General features: G+C 47.2%; 6 protein-coding genes across 6 annotated transcripts; 3 read left to right on the top strand and 3 right to left on the bottom strand.

The window, feature by feature from the left end:
- Positions 1-142: 142 nt before the first annotated feature.
- Positions 143-1,924, bottom strand: N7479_008530 (cytochrome P450; the record flags this gene model as incomplete). The annotated part of the gene is made up of 4 exons (XM_057256224.1): positions 143-357; positions 414-813; positions 878-1,202; positions 1,269-1,924. The coding sequence occupies 4 exons, from the start codon at positions 1,922-1,924 to the stop codon at positions 143-145; spliced, it is 1,596 nt and encodes a 531-aa protein (XP_057110086.1).
- A 450-nt stretch (positions 1,925-2,374) lies between these two features.
- On the top strand, positions 2,375-5,489 carry N7479_008529 (nonribosomal peptide synthetase 11; the record flags this gene model as incomplete). Its single annotated transcript, XM_057256223.1, has 2 exons — positions 2,375-3,014; positions 3,076-5,489. 2 exons carry the CDS (start codon positions 2,375-2,377, stop codon positions 5,487-5,489), a joined length of 3,054 nt encoding a protein of 1,017 aa, XP_057110085.1.
- A 532-nt stretch (positions 5,490-6,021) lies between these two features.
- Positions 6,022-6,324, bottom strand: N7479_008528 (uncharacterized protein; the record flags this gene model as incomplete). Its single annotated transcript, XM_057256222.1, has 1 exon — positions 6,022-6,324. One exon carries the CDS (start codon positions 6,322-6,324, stop codon positions 6,022-6,024), a length of 303 nt encoding a protein of 100 aa, XP_057110084.1.
- A 943-nt stretch (positions 6,325-7,267) lies between these two features.
- Positions 7,268-8,059, bottom strand: N7479_008527 (uncharacterized protein; the record flags this gene model as incomplete). Its single annotated transcript, XM_057256221.1, has 1 exon — positions 7,268-8,059. The coding sequence occupies one exon, from the start codon at positions 8,057-8,059 to the stop codon at positions 7,268-7,270; it is 792 nt and encodes a 263-aa protein (XP_057110083.1).
- Positions 8,060-9,912: 1,853 nt separating this feature from the next.
- Positions 9,913-14,078, top strand: N7479_008526 (uncharacterized protein; the record flags this gene model as incomplete). The annotated part of the gene is made up of 7 exons (XM_057256220.1): positions 9,913-10,128; positions 10,182-11,283; positions 11,335-11,770; positions 11,819-12,232; positions 12,288-13,595; positions 13,670-13,917; positions 13,972-14,078. The coding sequence occupies 7 exons, from the start codon at positions 9,913-9,915 to the stop codon at positions 14,076-14,078; spliced, it is 3,831 nt and encodes a 1,276-aa protein (XP_057110082.1).
- A 1,694-nt stretch (positions 14,079-15,772) lies between these two features.
- N7479_008525 (uncharacterized protein) lies at positions 15,773-16,875 on the top strand (the record flags this gene model as incomplete). Its single annotated transcript, XM_057256219.1, has 2 exons — positions 15,773-16,177; positions 16,243-16,875. The coding sequence occupies 2 exons, from the start codon at positions 15,773-15,775 to the stop codon at positions 16,873-16,875; spliced, it is 1,038 nt and encodes a 345-aa protein (XP_057110081.1).
- Positions 16,876-17,197: the final 322 nt, after the last annotated feature.

The following is a 17,197-nucleotide window of genomic DNA, read 5'->3' as shown; positions in this document are numbered from 1 at the left end:
AGCAAATAGGAAACGGGTTGTTCAAGCAATTACCTAATGGCGTATTTTAATCCACCATGCAAACCAAAAAGATATGTCTAGTTTCCCGTTGTTTTGAACACTGGCTCTTATACATGGAAGCGAAAAGAAACCCGCGGTTTGTTCATTCAGTATATTTAGGGGCTATTGCAGAATCTCTGCGTTTGAACTCAAGATCTAGAGTAGGATCTGGCGTCGCAATAGTCTCGGCAAGCACATACAGTGGCCCTTTGCTGTCTTCAGGCTGCCTGATGTCATAGTTCATGAGAAGATAGCACAGCAAGACTTTGATCTCAGCAGAGGCAAAGAACCTGCCTGGGCATGCATGCCTACCATGTCCTAAATTAAATTCAAATTAGCCCGATAATTCAGACGTGAAAGAATGTGCCATGTACCGAAACTCAAAGCATCACTGCCGATAGTCGCAAACTGATATTTCGCCTCATCGCCCTCTTTTTGCCTCAAATTGTGATAACGAAATCCGTCAAATTCCTCTGGGTTTTCAAATATGGCGGGATCTTTGTTCACACAAGCTGCTGAAGCAGCGACCGACGTTCCTTTAGGAAGAGTGACCCCGTTGGAAAGCGTAACAGGCTGGAGAATTTTGCGATTCACAGTGACTTGCAAGGATGGATTCATTCTTTGTCCTTCTTTAATAAAGCTGTCGAGCTTACTGAGCTTATTGAGGCTCTTTTTGGTAGCAGCGTCATTTTGAGCGAAGACTTTGGCTATTTCTTCACGCAGAGGTGTGATATATTGTGGGAATCGGGCGAGGTCGAAGAGAGTTTGTGCAAGCTGATTTTTGAAATATTAGCAATTACATATGTATTCAATAGCAAAGAACAGCCAGAAGACTGACCTGGCCTCCAGTTGTGTGGATGGCAGCTATATTGACGACTAAATGCTCATTCGCTTGGAACGGCACATCGTTACCGCGGCCTTTCGAATTGTCTATCAACCACTGGAGCATATCCTCAGGCTTGACGAACTTTGGATTCTCCATGTCACGGAGTCTGTTATTCACTAGCGGCTCCAGCATCTCTTCCGTCTCCCTTCGATGCTTTTTGACGGCAATAGTCTGGGGTATGAAATGGCGAACGATTGGCCAGAGGAATGATGGATATCTATAGAGTTGGGTGGCACCGGAAAATGCACTCATAGTAATGCCGATTGAATTTCGCACCCTGAACTAGTTAGCTTAACATCCTTTGCCCCCAGTCAATGCAGGTGATTGAGAAGGGAGAACCGACCAATCTTCATTCCTGGATAGCGGTAGTCCAACAAAAACCCTCCCTGACATCAGAGCGATCATCCTCGTCGAAGCCCCATAGATATTGACTCTTTCCCAACTTGCTGTATTACCCAAAGAGTCTTGCACAGCGTATTCTGCTTCTTCTTTCAAATGAGGCAGAATCCGACTCAAGCCTCTTGTCAAGTTGTTCTTCACCGAGTCGACCATACCATCACTATTGGAAGCCACGGCAGTGTACTTGCCCAAGTAGCGATCGTACATTTCTTGTCGGAAGCTTATTGCTTTTACTGGAAACGATTTCAGCTCGTCCAGCATGCTCGTTGGCACGATGAGCATTGGGTAATTTGAGGTGGGAATCTTGAAGAGCTTGTCTCGGAACTGTGGACATGTAAGCATTTGGTCATTGTACCTAGTCAGCAAGAATGGTTGACATGCATTCCGATATCCCTCAGCCATGATATTGGCAAAATCATTGTCTTCATTGGTAAGGAGTGGGACGTTGAGAAGATCGTTTCTTTTCGATCGGATCGATACTAGCCATGCGAAAAGAAAAGCAAGGAGAGCCAAAATGCCAAGGGCTTTGGGTTTGCCTGTGTCATTCTGCAATTGGAGAATAATATCACTTTTCCATATCTGCAGGTCCGGCAAGGGCATGTTCTCTGTTCCACTTCGCCCGATTCTAAACAAATTGAATTGGATGATATTTCTCTTTTGAACTTGATAGTGATATGTAGTCCAAGTTGCTACTGACGGCAATGACCAAGAAAGCAAATTCCTGGTATAGGATTATATAGGAAGAGAAGATTGGCAGAATGAGACAATGACGCCAATGAAGATTAGGGGTGGGTCTACAGTCGAGGCACGACTCCCCGCCTGAGGCACCAAGGTAATCATGCGGGCCTTGCCTAAATCAGCTTGATTCCGATATGCGTTTGACGAACTGGCTCGTCCCGTGACATGCATCACACAAGTGGCCGTGGACTTGGGCCTCTTTGTCTGGCCATTCCCCCTCATCGCATTCCGTATCTGTGAACTCATCTCTCAACCGCCGCCAAAGTCCTTCGCAATCGAAGTAATTTTGTATAACTGCTGTCAAAGGCCAATATGATTTCTCCCCTCAAACCAGAGATGGAAAGAGCTCTGATTGATATGATCGATCGATGGGCGATCAAGTCTCCGGATGCAATTGCCGCTGAGTGGAAAGAGACAAGCTTGACATTTGGCCAGCTGAGACGGGCCTCCATCCGGGTCGCGTCCCTGCTCCACGATGCCGGACTTGGACCACGGTCTCGAGTCCCCATTCTGACCAAGATGTCACTTGAAATGCTTCCCGCGGTTGTGGGTGTATTGAGGCTAGGAGCTTGCTACGCTCCCATGGATGTGGCTTCTTGGAGTCGGGACAGAGTCGAAGCTGCTCTTGAAGCGACTGCAGCGAAAACAGTACTCGCAACCACCAAAATCGACTTGCCCGGATACAATGTCATCACCATAGGGCGTGAAATCCTGGACTCGCCAGGTGTTTCTCCATCCTTGGAGGAATACCCATATCTCGTCAGCGCGCGACAAGAGCTGAAGCCCACGGATTTGGTGTATATAATATTTACGTCTGGAACGACTGGGAAACCAAAAGGTGTCATGGTCCCGCAATCATGTGTCGTGAATCTCATCATACAGGACTACGATGGTATTCTGGTGATAAAACCAGGGAAAAAGGTTCTGTTGCTATTCTCGATTGCTTTCGATGGTCAGTCTGTTATCTCAATCTTGCTTTCTTCTTTGTCTAAAATCCACGACAGGTTGCGCAGGGATTATTTTTAATTCGATGTGCAACGGCGGAACAATAATAATGGCCACTTCGGACGACTACACGGAGAAGGCCACCAGATGTGAAGCCATTATCATAACCCCGACGATTCTTGCCACAATGGACTCCCCCGATCAATATCCTAACCTCAGAGAAATTTGGATGGGAGGCGAAGCGCCCAACGCAAACCTCATCAAGCTCTGGTCCAGTCCAGCTTGTAAGATTTACAACTGCTATGGGCCAACCGAATGCACGACGGCAATCTCGAGCATGGAAATGCGCCCTGATACCCCCATATTCATTGGCGGCGTAATTCCAGGAATCGAGATTGTCTTGCTCGATGAGAATCTAGAGGAGGCAGAGCATGGAGAAATCTGTATCCGCGGTCCTTGTCTCGCAACTGGGTACCTCAACAATGAGGTGCTGACCCGACAAAAGTTCATTACATGGAAGGGGCAGCGACACTATCGTTCTGGTGATCTGGCCAAGAAAATTCCAGGAGGTTTTGCGTTTATTGGCAGAATTGACCTCCAGGTCAAGAATCGAGGATTTCTAATCAATCTCGAGACGGAAGTTGTCCCAGCCCTTCTGAGCTTCGCCGGTGTCCACTCCGCTGCTGCAATCATGCATGATTCGAGGTTGATAGGGTTCGTCACTCCCTCGACAATATCTCCGCAATTATTGCGGAAGGAACTCAGAAAGAAATGCGACTCGTTTATTGTCCCAGACGTAGTTCTTCCCCTGGAAAGATTGCCTATCACGTCCAACCAAAAGATCGACACTGCTGCTCTTAAATCGATCATAACAGAGGAGACAACGACACACAATGGGCTTTTTGATCACTCCTCGACATCAGAGCTAGTGAAATACGGACTTTCAAAAGCCCTTGGGACACCAATATCCCAAATCAACGATGATTCATCATTCTGGGAATTAGGAGGAAATTCTCTTTCGGCGGTGCGGCTTGCTTCTTTTTTGACCTTCCATGGCCTGCGTATTTCAGTCGGAGATATCTTTGTGCTCGACAAAGCATCCAGCATCCTTCAGAAAGTGGTTTCCATGGATGCACAGAAGCAATTGATTGTATCCCCCTTAAGCGAACACGGGAGGGATCCAGCAACTGCGGACTCATTGCCCATATCTGATATTCAATACCAGTTCATAACCGAGACCCTTCAAAGTCCCGTTAAGAACAACTTGATTTTGACTGTCACGGTTGATAACGCAAGCGGGAAGCTAAGTAGCTCTGTATTGCGCAAGGCATGGGAGACTCTGTTTGAACGACATTCTATATTGCGAACGACGTTTGATTTGGATGCAAAAACCCAGCTTGTTCAACCAGAATTCAAGCTGAACTGGACGGAAATCCACGTGTCTGACTCGGAGTTTGATTCCACCAGTGAAGCGACACAAAAGACCCTGTGGGATGAAATACACAGCCCGATTGAATTCCCTTGGAAACCTTTGAATTATCTGAAAGTCCTCGAGGCTCCTGAGAAACCAATCAGAATATTCTGGGTGATACACCACAGTTTGTTTGATGGATGGTCCGTAGCAATCCTACTCAATGAGCTTGAAGTGATTCTCGATGATGGCGACTTGCCAGCCGCGCCACAATTCTCCGACGTTGTTCATTTCCAAGGACATATGAAAGCCCAAAGCAGGTCTGAGAGTGACATCTTTTGGAAGAAGTCCCTAGCATCATTGCATGATCTGAAACGCGTCAATGTACCCAAGCCACTCAATATGCCATCGCGAGAAACTCGTCAGGACTGGTTAAGAAAGAGCTTGGTGATTGGCATCTCGAAATCAGAGCTGGACAATTTCGCATATGAGCAACGCATCTCCTCATCTTCCCTGTTCCATGCTGCCTGGTCCTTGGTTTTGTCCAAATACACCGGCTCACCTAGTATCGGCTACACTAGCAGTTTCTCGGGAAGAAGTCTTCCCCTGCCATCAATTGAGTATATCGTTGGACCGCTGAATCAGCGATGCCCAACTCTCACCACAGTTGACGAGACAGCGAGCCTAGAACAATACTTGCGAGGTATTCACCGTGAGGTTTACGAGCTGAGAGACTTTCAATGGTCATCTTATGGGGTCGTGGAGAAGATACTCGGTCATGAAGACTACAAATCGCTTCTCCCCAGCTCGATTACTATTTTCTTGGACATGTCGCCCGACTTCGGTCGTTGGAAAGCACAGGACGAGCAGAGTCCAGTTAGGCCTCTTGAGCTGCGCATTGAGCAGGACAGAGAGACTATAAACGCGCATATGCGGTACGACTTTGCACTTTTCGATGGAGAGGCGGTGCGTCAAATCCTAGCGGATTTAGACACGACATTGATGAATATCCTCAGTTTACCGCCGGATGCTTCAGTGGCGTCAATCATAGACCCAATAGCGTATCACTAGTTGATTGCACTGTAACTAGAGTGTGCGGAATCTTGTTCATTTGAATGCTATATGTTCCTCATCATCACTTTGCTCAAGTATCACGTTACATAAGTCTTCCAAGTTTATATGTGTACCTAGGTATGCATAGGCAGGAACGCCGTTCATCATAACTTCCTATATGTGATTTGGGCCATGGCGAATGTCAATATAAGTTTAAATGCAGAAAGATAGTAATATGAGAATTTTCAAGGTCTCTCCCATAAGTAAGAGACCCAAGCCCCCTAAAGCAAATCATACACCCATGGCTTAGTGGTTCTGACCCTGAGAAAAAGATGTTGTTGACCCCGAACGACTCCCTGAGCAGGATCCTCTGTTCGGAGCCTGGATATGACTTTTTTGGATTTATTTCTTTATTTCTTTCTTTTTTTGATGCTCAGTTGTACATCCAGGGATACATCTGATTCCTAGATCAAATCAACGAAAGAACTATCCGCGAGTTGGTTATACAAATACAAATCAGCTATAGGCACATATAAAACGCGTTCGTCAGTCAGATTCCGCGCTGTGCACATGATAACATGGAGTCAACAAACAGGGCTTCCAAGTGCAGCAATTTCCGAAGCCAATCCACCCCAAAACCAAGCACTAGAGTCAAATCCGAGTAGTTTCGGAAATTCCCAAATTGGTTGACACTTCCCAAAACAGCGCGGCCCGAACCGAAGGGCAGATTAACGGCTCCACCCGCAGCCAGACCCCAGGACCAGCCTCTGATAAGCTGACCCCAGCGAGAACTAGGGCTCCCATTGCTATCTTGGTCTGAGAATCGCGTGTAATGTTGGACTATCTTGCGCATGACATAGATACGATGATTGTAACATCGAGGGTATGAGGGCTGTCTTATACGGTGAATGCTTTCCGTTCCCATCTATAAATTAATCTCATCACTACTCAGTCCAACGCACGACCCAACTACCCTTGCGTACAGGGTAAATTCCACCCAACCGGCCCCTGTAAATTTCTTTAAAATAAAACGGATCCTCGCAAGCGTGAGTCAGCTACCCGAACGGCCCCAGGGAGAGGATCACCCATATGCAATTGTAACTTTTATTAGGCGGACCACACAAAAGGTACATACTTCAGTACTGATTTCTAGTACTATAAAGCCCCCTTAATAAATATTTAAGGTAGAGAATATCAGTAAAGAATACTTGTAGGCGGGGAAAACGTATACATAGTATTCCTTAACTATATGGAGACTAGACTGCGGCACGATCCTCACATGTAGATAGTTTCTTTCTTCACACATCTTATCACTTTTTATTTTCCCACGAAGATCTTATAGTGCTTTTACCGAGGCTTGCCTGCACAGAATATTGCCTTGCCCGCAAAGCGAACGTGAGAAGGAATGTTGTGATGCGAGGCTGGTGCAGATCAGGAAGCTTCCATTGTCTCTTATGGTTCGTTTTGCCTTCTTTGGTTTTAAGGCCCCAATACGCCTGCAACCTCGCTTCAATGCTCCCGACATCAAAGACCGTCTTCGCTACTCGTTCTCTTAGTAGTTTCATTTCCTCGGCAGAATATGATAGCGCAAGAGTAGCCGCTTGAAAGTGGGGAACTAGTCAGTTACAGGGAGACTGTCACATATACATGAGATTACCCTTCCTCATCAAAGCGAATAAAGTACAGGCGAAGCAGTTTTTATTTCAAGCCTAGGCCAGCTGGACAACACTTGCCTTTGTATAATTTGTTTACAAAGTGATCAGTCTTGACCTTTGCAAATGGGAGCTTTCGTCAATTTAAGAGTGTGATATCGTAATTTTATCTAGCGCCGCCTTCAAATTCTCGACCTTCTGATTTGTAGGCATCAAGATAGCCAAATGCGACTCCAAATTATTAGCCATGGCATTCTTCCTCAGTGTGGTCATTATCTCACCCAGCCGCTTCAACTGCAGCTGAACCAGCAACCCAAACACCAGGTGACGTTCCTCTATGGTGTCAATTTGGTAGCCCCCTATTGGTATCCTCGAATACTGTGAGTACCTGAAATCATTTTGTGGCGGGTCTACCCCGCCGATAGCAGACGCAGCGCATGGCTTCTTTTGCGTGCACGCGACAGCTTGTAATTGGCGTTCCCAGCCCGCTGAGATCCCCTCGAAGATTGCGGTCATCTTTTCACATAGCACAATGACTAGCAATTCAATCCCGGAATCTCGCTCAGACGCCGAGCATTGGACCAGGGACTGGCATTGTCTGATGCTTCGTTTCAGTGTGTAGAGTGCTTGCTCCACGGAGTACAACCTCTCGGTGGGCTTGAAAGGACTGGAAAGCATTTCAAGGATCTTGAGAGCAGACCTGGTGCACTGGCAGCTGTAAGGGGTCGAATCAGATTGCACGGACGAGTCTATAGAGGCGCAGCGGCTAGCATGACTGCTTTTTCCAGAACGTGAACTCGTGCTTGGGAAGGTCAAGGGTTGTGAGAGGGAATTGAGGGACCGAAAGGGGGACGAGTCGCCGGTAGAGAATGTGAAGCCGTCCTCGAGAGAGAATTGATGGTCTACTAATTTACACGATCGCTGAGAGTCAACCATTGTGTCAAGTAGAGCGGACGGATAACTTACTTGAATTTGATATATCGATAGTTGCTCCTCCATCTTCACTTAGTGGGACTGCACCGTGTGGTTGCAGAGCACAGCTAAACATATCACCGTTTTGCTCTGACGTGGTGAAATATTGATTGGATGAATCTTTGTCGAGACCAGTATAGTCAGCATCCATGGGAACGGCCGCGGAAGCCGGTCTGTGGAGAGAGGCTGGGGAGGTGGGAACAATTCACCCACTTATATTTTCAACCTGATCAACTAAGTCTGATCGACTCTGGGGGATGGAATAGTCGTCGACTTGAACGGGTGAAATGGTGTCTTGCTCTGCCAATCCGCCTACGACGACCATTGCATCGAGCTCGGGAGACATTTGTTGCGAGAAGAGCGCGCGTCTAACTGGCTTCTCCTTCCCAGGCGATACCTGAAGCCCGCTTTGATGTGGATTTGGAAGGGCTTGGACAGCTCTCGCTCCAGATGTGTTCGACAAGAGATGATGTTTGCGTTTTCTTTCCGTTGACCTCTCATTTTTATAGGAACATTCAAAGTCAGCAGAGACACAACGCTGACAGCCCGTTTTCTCTCCATCACATTTGAGCTGGAACCCAGTTAGCAACACGCGCCAGGTGTGTTGGGACACCACATACCTTTTTGCTTCGACACGTGTTACAGGCTAAGTGGGGATTAGCCGGTTCTTCATGTGGAGGCTTTGTGGTACTCTCGATACACTGAATGTCATCACCTTTGCCATTTCCGTACCGAAGTGTGACAAACATGGCCAGTATTCCCCACGAAAGAATATTCCTAGATTGAAGCGTGCGTGAAATCAGGGATCACTAATTGGCTGGCGTGGACAGAAGAGGGGGATCTATTGATTCCTATATATAAGTACCGGGGCGGGGTCCAAATGTCCTTACAGTTCGAACAACTAGCGACCTGAAGGCATCATGATCTACCTCTGCGGCCCCCCGAGGTCAGGGGCTAGGACGCAAGCCTGTAAGCCTTAGCACAGAGCACCTGGATAAAGGATCTAAGTTTCATTGGGATGAACAGAGGCTTTTGAAAATTTGATGCAGGGGGGCTGACGCCATCGGCCCCCTTAAGGCGAGAGGACTGAAATGAAACCTTTATCAATGGTTGCTAACAAGTAGAAAAAGGATAAGCTGTTGCTTCCGGGTGATACTCCGGGTGATAATATCATCGGCTTGTCTTGCGATTTCTTGCGATTGGTTGCGATATGGCACCCGTCGTGGCAATGGAGAGCAAAGATACCCTAATCCTGGATCTGGGTTGCAGAGCTAGGGGAGCGGAGTCCGTCGGTCCTGCTACCGATGATGGGGGCTGAATTTGCGGCGCATCTGGGAGGATCCTGAGCATCGGTTAGGTTACTGCCGAATTCTTATACGTGTGTGGGTGGCTTTGTGGAGTAGATTGCCCAGAATTTAGAACGTGTTCCTACACGTCGAGGCATACTCCGTATATACTCCGTATTCAGTAAAGTAATTACCCGTGGACCCGTGGACACGTGGACACTCCAATTATCGGAGTGGGCTTTATTCAGTGGGTGCGTGTTCAGTTGACTCGGCCCCACATTACTTTGTCTGGATGTCGCCGGGACCAGGGTGCTTACTGCAAATCCTTTATTCGCTGATTGCTCAGATGGCACAATCCAGTGCATGATAGTGCGATATGAGTCATGATGAGTGGCCGGGGATGGCTGCTGTTGATTGGTCCAACATATCAAGAGATGGCATTGGAATCAATACTTCATCTTGACCACTTGCTTCTCGCAATGCCTCTGGCAAGCGCTTTTCGACAAACCCATTTCCGAAGGCGGAATCAGTATGTTAGAAAAAAATGGGTCCCTTTCTCCCGGGGTGCTCCGTCTGGAGTTACAGGACGATGAAAAAGAGGTCCTTAGGCGACAAATCGACACCCCAGAGTCGCAGATGAGCCGTTTGGCTCTTTTGTGGACATGCACAACATCCTATGAATTACTTCTTCTGGTTATCAGCTCAATTGCAGCCATAATAGGGGGAGCTCTTCAGCCTGTGTCTTTTGTGAGCTGCTCTCCGCCGGTACTCTGTCCCCCAAGCTGATATCCTTCATATAGCTCCTTTTGGGAGGCTTAGCTCAAGCATTCAAAGAGTTCTTCATCGGAACGTCTTCAGGATCGCACCTTTCATCGGTGGTCACGAAATTCGCCCTTTACTATGTATACATCGCCATCGGACAATTTGTTTCGATCTATATCTCGACAGCCGGATTCATGATTGGAGGAGAAAAAATCACCCAAAGACTTCGAGAGAAATACCTCGCCGCTATCCTTCGCCAAAACATCGCATTCTTCGATGTCCTAGGAGCTGGAGAGATCACAACCAGAATCACCTCGGACATGAATCTGATCCAAGATTCGTTGACCGGCAAGCTATCTCTGACTTTGTACTCCTGTTCCAACTTCGGGGCAGCCCTTATTATCAGTTTCGTGGAAAATTGGCGTATGGCGCTTATTCTGATATCGGCCTATGTCGCAGAAACTGGGTCAATGAGTTTCTTCTCTTCATTCATGGTCAAGTATACCCACAAGTCACTGGCGGTATATGCAGAAGGATCGACAGCTGCCGAGGAAGCTATTAGTTCAATCAGGCACGTAACTGCGTTCGGAATTCAAGACAAGTTGGCCGATCGGTACCAAAGATTTCTCACCCAGGCCGAGAAATATAGTCTTAAAAGTCGCATTGCTCTTGCGGCTATGATGGCCGTTATGAATGGTGTTATCTTCTGGACCTATGGACTAATATTTTGGCAAGGATCTCGTTATCTGGTTGTTGGAGACGTGGAACTGGGGGCACTGATTACTATCCTCCTTGCTACTTTGACCGGAGCGTTTACATTCGGTAATATAGCACCCAACTTCCAAGCGTTTTCAACCGGTATAGCAGCCACAGGAAAGATTCTTGCAACAGTGTCTAGGAAATCACCTTTGGATCCATCCTCAACCACAGGAAGAAGACTGGAAGCTGTATCCGGGACGATTGAGCTTAAGAGCATTCGCTATGTTTACCCCTCGAGACCGGATATCCTCACTTTAGATGATATAAATCTTCGATTTCCAGCTGGTAAGACGACAGCCATTGTTGGTGCCTCTGGTTGTGGGAAAAGTACATTAGCGGGCTTGATTGAAAGGTTTTATGAACCACTAAACGGCGAAATTTGTGAGAGGTCTTTCCTGTGCGCGATGAACCGTGCTAATATTGACACAATAGTACTCGATGGCCACGATATCGCGTCTCTTAATTTGCAGTGGTATCGCCAACAAATTGCAATCGTGACACAGCAGCCCACACTCTTCGCCACAACTGTATTCCAAAATATCAGATTTGGTCTGGTCGGCACCGAGCACGAAAATTCACCTCCTGATGTGATAGAAAGCCTTGTCTTTGATGCCGCTAAGACAGCGAACTGCTTTGATTTTATCACTAACTTGCCGAAGGGCTTCCACACCAGCGTCGGAGAAAGAGGTTCCTTACTTTCGGGGGGACAAAAACAACGAGTCGCTATCGCACGGGCTATTATTAGCAATCCAAAAGTCTTGCTACTGGATGAGGCTACTTCGGCTCTCGATGCCCAGGCCGAGAGGCTAGTACAGGCGGCGCTCGATGTTGCTGCTAAAGGTCGGACAACGATCACAATCAGTCATCGGTATACGCTTTTTATTTAATCTTGACGACACACGCTGATTATTCTTAGACTATCTACTATCACGGCGGCAGAAAACATTGTTGTTATGTCTCACGGGGGTGTTGTCGAGCAAGGAACTCACAGCGACCTACTTGAGAAACGATCAGTGTATTACGAGTTGGTGGAGAAGCAACGCATGTCCACGGAAAGAGATATTGGCCCCAGTGGAGAAAGGTCCACGTTCGATATAGATGCGGAGCTCCCTGGTTCGAAAGATGAGGGTAATGAGTCCCACAAGCATACGTACCAAATTGAGCAGGACCCAGTTTCTGAAGGCCAGGACGGGGATTCGGATGGTAAGGCTGACGGTAGATACTCCTTATGGGAGTTGATCAAGTTCGTCGCCAACTTCAACAAAAAAGAGACATCCACAATGCTTTGGGGTCTGATCTTTTCAGTTATTACAGGCGCAGGAAACCCCACGTAACACTCCTTTATCACGCGGCGTGCAGAGTATTGATGCTGACTATCTCACCAGGCAGGCTGTGTTCTACGGCAAAGCTATCGCGGCATTATCGCTGCCTCCAAATATGTATAGACAGCTCCGCGATGATATCAACTTCTGGAGCCTGATGTATCTGATGCTAGGAGGTACTGCATTTCTTGGGTGGGGAGTATCAGGTCTCTGTTTTGCCTACTGCTCCGAGCGCTTGATTCACCGTGCCAGAGATTCTTCCTTCCGCGCAATTCTCCATCAGGATATCTCTATGTTCGACAAACCTGGATTCTCGGCTGGTTCGATTACAGCGGCATTATCCACGGATGCTACCAACCTTGCTGGGATAAGTGGTGTCACACTGGGCTCTATATTCATTGTCTCGACGACATTGGTTGCTGGAGTGGCTGTGTCGATTGCTATAGGTTGGAAGCTGGGGCTCGTCTGTACCGCAACTATTCCTATCGTTCTTACTTGTGGTCTTATCAGACTGAAGCTCCTTGGGGAAATTGCTCAACAGTCAAAGGCTGCATATGCCGCCTCAGCAGCCTATGCTTGTGAGGCAAGCTCTGCTATTAAGACGGTTGCATCGCTAAATCTCGAGACCTATGTGCAAAAGGAGTACCACACTATATTGGAAACGCAACGAAAAAAGTCAGTCATTTCAACGCTGAAGTCATCTATCTTTTATGCGGCTTCCCAGTCGGCCAACTTCCTCTGTATCGCGCTAGCCTTTTGGTATGGAGGAAGTCTGATCATCCACGAAGGCTATTCAATGGTGCAGTTCTTTATTGCTTACGCTGCGGTTATCGCCGGCGCATTCAGCGCCGGAGCGATTTTCTCCTTTGCCCCAGATATGAGCAAATCCCGTCAAGCAGCCCAAGATATTAAAACGCTGCTAAGTCGACCTGTCACTATTGACACCCGTCAAAAGACTGGTGAGCAGTTACCTAAAATGGATGGCAGCTTAGAGATACGAAATATTTATTTCCGATACCCTAGCCGACCGGATAGTGTGGTTCTGAATGGCCTCAGCTTAAGTGTACAAACGGGCCAATATATAGGTCTCGTCGGGGCAAGTGGATGTGGGAAGAGCACTATCATTTCTTTATTGGAGCGGTTCTTCGATCCAGAAGCCGGAACGATCTTGGTGGATGGGAAAGACATTTCGAAGTTGAATATCAAGAGCTACAGGAGCTATCTTGCTCTAGTTAGTCAAGAGCCGACACTGTACCAAGGAACAATTAGGGAGAATATCATCATCGGGACCGACGACGATAATCTTTGCGAAGAGAGAGTCATCCAAGCATGCAAGGATGCCAACATCTACGACTTCATCCTCTCCCTACCGTGAGCCACCTCTGCCCTTACAGCCTTTTTCTGTCCGTTAGATTCGAACGGAGGCATACTAACGTTCCACTTAGTGATGGTTTCTCGACGGTTATAGGCGCGAGAGGTGGTATGCTCTCTGGCGGGCAGCAGCAGCGGATAGCTATAGCGCGAGCTCTTCTGCGTGATCCACGCATACTCCTCCTGGACGAGGCCACTTCTGCGCTCGACTCGGAGTCGGAAAAGGTCGTCCAGGATGCACTGAATGCCGCAGCTCAAGGCCGAACGACAGTCGCTGTTGCGCATCGCATAAGTACGGTACAGAAGGCCGATTGTATTTATGGTGAGAATAGACCTCAATCCAATAGCCATTGATAACTGGACTAACCTGTCTTAGTGTTGCACGAAGGCAACGTTGTGGAACAGGGGACGCACCTGGAGTTAATGGAGCTGGGTGGAAGATACTTTGAATTGGTCAAGCTACAGAGCTTGGAGAGCATTTGAGACCAGAAAATATAGACTATGATTAAATATATAAGAATACTCGTACCTCACTCTATTCCTGAACAGATACCTGCCAGGTATTTGGATTTTAAGGGATTTGATTGGCTGCCGAAGGGTGGGTCAGGCTCAGGTATTTAGTGTCTAGAAATACCTGAACTCCCGTGCTTCGTTTGGTCTAAAAATTTATAGAGTTCTATTCTAGCTATATAGAAGAGTGCGGCCAAAATTTGGGATCAAACGCAGTACTATAAGGTGGTTAAATCCTGATCTGAAAATGGATCTTTTTTTTTTGGTAGGGTGCGACCGTAGATTTTTGATACCGGATCCCATACAAATCGGTATCCGTCTTATCTATATAGCCCCTGGTAAAAGTATAATACGGTACTACGTATTTACCGGCCTATATTTAAAACTGTGGCCACTTAAGTAGTATTTATAAGTTTTGATAAGCTAGAGTATTTTTAAAAAGGAATATAAAATAGTAAAAATATAATAAAAATATATAAAATATCAAGCGCGAAAGGGGCTATAAAATATACTAGGTTTTATCTATATAGCTTCCCTAAAAGAGGTGATATTACTGAATTAAGATAAGATCTATAGATTATAAAATCTACACTAGGATAGAAATATATAACAGCAAGCTTCAAATCCCCATTTCCTCCCGGTGTCGCGTTGCACCACTCGTGGGTCGACTTTTCACGTCGAATCAGGACTTACCGTCCACACCCCACAACCCCACTTTGCTGAGTACAATACCTTGGCAACGTGTTTCATTGGTAGTAGGGATCTATATCTCTACTACTGGCAGAGATTAACACCTCTGTCACCTCCTCTTCGACAGAAATTACTTCTGTCACCTCGACGAAAAAGCTTGTTATCGAGGCATAGCTTGTTACCTCGGCGGAGAAGTGTTGATGATGTGGTAAAATCTATGTATGAAATGGATCCACAGTGGTCAATCACTCACTTCATCACTTGTTGTTGAGGCGGGCCTCAGGTGTACGTTTCTGCCTTGCGAAGATGGCATCCGTACTTCGTTTGTCGTGTCTGCTTCTTGCCCACAACGCCCAGCGTTTTCTGTTTTTCCTTCTTCACCTGTCTGTATAGCCTAGAATACAAATATTCCTTTCTTTCAGCAAGAGACAGTTGTTTTTATCTTCCAAAGAGCCTCAGATTGCGCCAGTCTTTGCCTGAACACTAATTATTGACCTCCGGAGAAGCAATCTTTTCAGCCCCCAACGGTAATGATTGATCCGGGTTTGGCGCCTGTTTATGATTAAAAATTGTCTCTAGATTCAACATGTTCTAATTTAGTCGATTCCCAAATCAGCAGGCCCCGAGTCAGCTAGTTCCAGTTCGGTTAGGCCAGACCCAAGCCCAAGACTGTGAGGGCCTGACCCTCAGGGGATGGATGACGGATGTATTATTAAGCAGCGTAGCTTATCCTACGCAGTAATTCCATAGCAATACAAGCATCTTTACCACAACCAGGCTTATTCCATAACAAAGACGATCATCCAACGTTTCATTTGTTTCATTGTTTCATGCATCTTTTCTAAACGGCGAAGAGGCATTTACAGCAGATGAAAGCAATCCAGCGTGTTGTTTCAAAGTCTAACCTTCCCAGTCCAGCCTGACCTCATTCACATTGGAACGTTTTCAATTCATCTCTCATTATTATCTCGCCCGACATGTCGATGGTCTCCCGAGTTCCCTTTCAGCTATCCGGTCGGTACGCCGAGCGCAACCGGTGGGAAAACTTGAATGGCCCGGGTGACTCGCGTGTTACTAGAAGTCAAATCGTCGAAGACGAAGGACTAGCTGATAAATGGTCTGACAAGGTTGTGCTGATTACCGGTGTTTCCTCGGGAATCGGTGTCGAGACTGTGCGTGTTTTGGCCTCTACTGGGGCTACCATCTTTGGTACAGCCAGGAACCTCGACAAAGCAAAGGAAGCTTTGGGTGGTTCCTTGCTCGATTCTGGGCGTGTAAAGCTTTTATTTATGGACCAGACCGATTTCTCGAGCGTCCGGGCTTGTGCCGCGGAATTCTTGAAGCAGAGCTCTAAGCTTAACATCCTTATCAACAACGCGGCTGTGAGCTCACTAGGATTAATGTCGCTTCTAGACTTTTAGAGTCGCTGGCTTACTCTCTTATATAGGTGATGAATACTCCGGAGGGTCGAACTAAAGATGGCTTTGAACTTCAATTTGGGACGAATCACCTATCGCATTTCTTGCTCTTCTACCTACTCAAGGACATCTTACTCGAAACGGCACGCTCATCACCTGGCTTCCATTCCCGTGTCGTCAGCGTTTCCTCCGCAGCCCATCGCTACAGCCCTATTCCACTTGACAATGTCAACTTTGAAGGGAATTACAACGGCTGGCTTGCGTACGGATCTAGCAAGACAGCCAATATCTATATGACCAACCAGATCGAACGCTTATACGGAGCGCAAGGTCTTCATGGTTTCAGTGTTCATCCCGGGGCCTTCATGAGTCACAATCTCCAGAAATACTCCCAGGAGGAGATGAAGGCAGTTTTGGAGGACAAACGCGCTCTTGCGTACTTGTCAAGTCTTGGCCAGGCCTGTGCAACCACGGTCTATGGTGCCGTGTCCAGTGAACTGGAAGGGAAAGGCGGTTTTTACTTAGAAGGAGCATCGGTGGCTGTTCATCAGACACCTTCGGATGGAGATGCAGTTGAATACGGATTTGGCAGCTGGGCATTTGACGAGGCAAAGGAAAAGGAACTGTGGGAGCTGAGCAAGACCTGGGTTGGTGTCGAGTAGGGGTTGAGCGCTATCCCATTCGGTTTCTTTGGCGGGGATCGCCAAATTTTAGAGCCCTTCTTTCATGAACATCGAAGCTAAGCGGCGGAGTGAACCCAGCCTTGTCATTTTGCATGAATGGGAGGGTGTCCACATTTGCGGGAACCAACCAGATCTAATAAAAACCGGTAAGTAATGTATTGAAACCCGCACTCAGGCTCGGTCGTCCACCCCATGGGATAGGGGCTCCATACGGGCTTAGCATTAGACAACGTGATGATTTCGGATTACTGGGTTCAATTGGAACTTCAACTGAGGTTTCAAGTTACCACACCCTGAACTA

This window comes from Penicillium vulpinum (assembly GCF_028829585.1).
Source record: "Penicillium vulpinum strain IBT 29486 chromosome Unknown utg000003l_segment0_segment0, whole genome shotgun sequence".
Taxonomy (NCBI): domain Eukaryota; kingdom Fungi; phylum Ascomycota; class Eurotiomycetes; order Eurotiales; family Aspergillaceae; genus Penicillium; species Penicillium vulpinum.
The sequence above is the reverse complement of the archived record's forward strand: the minus strand, read 5'-3'. Positions and strand labels throughout refer to the sequence as shown.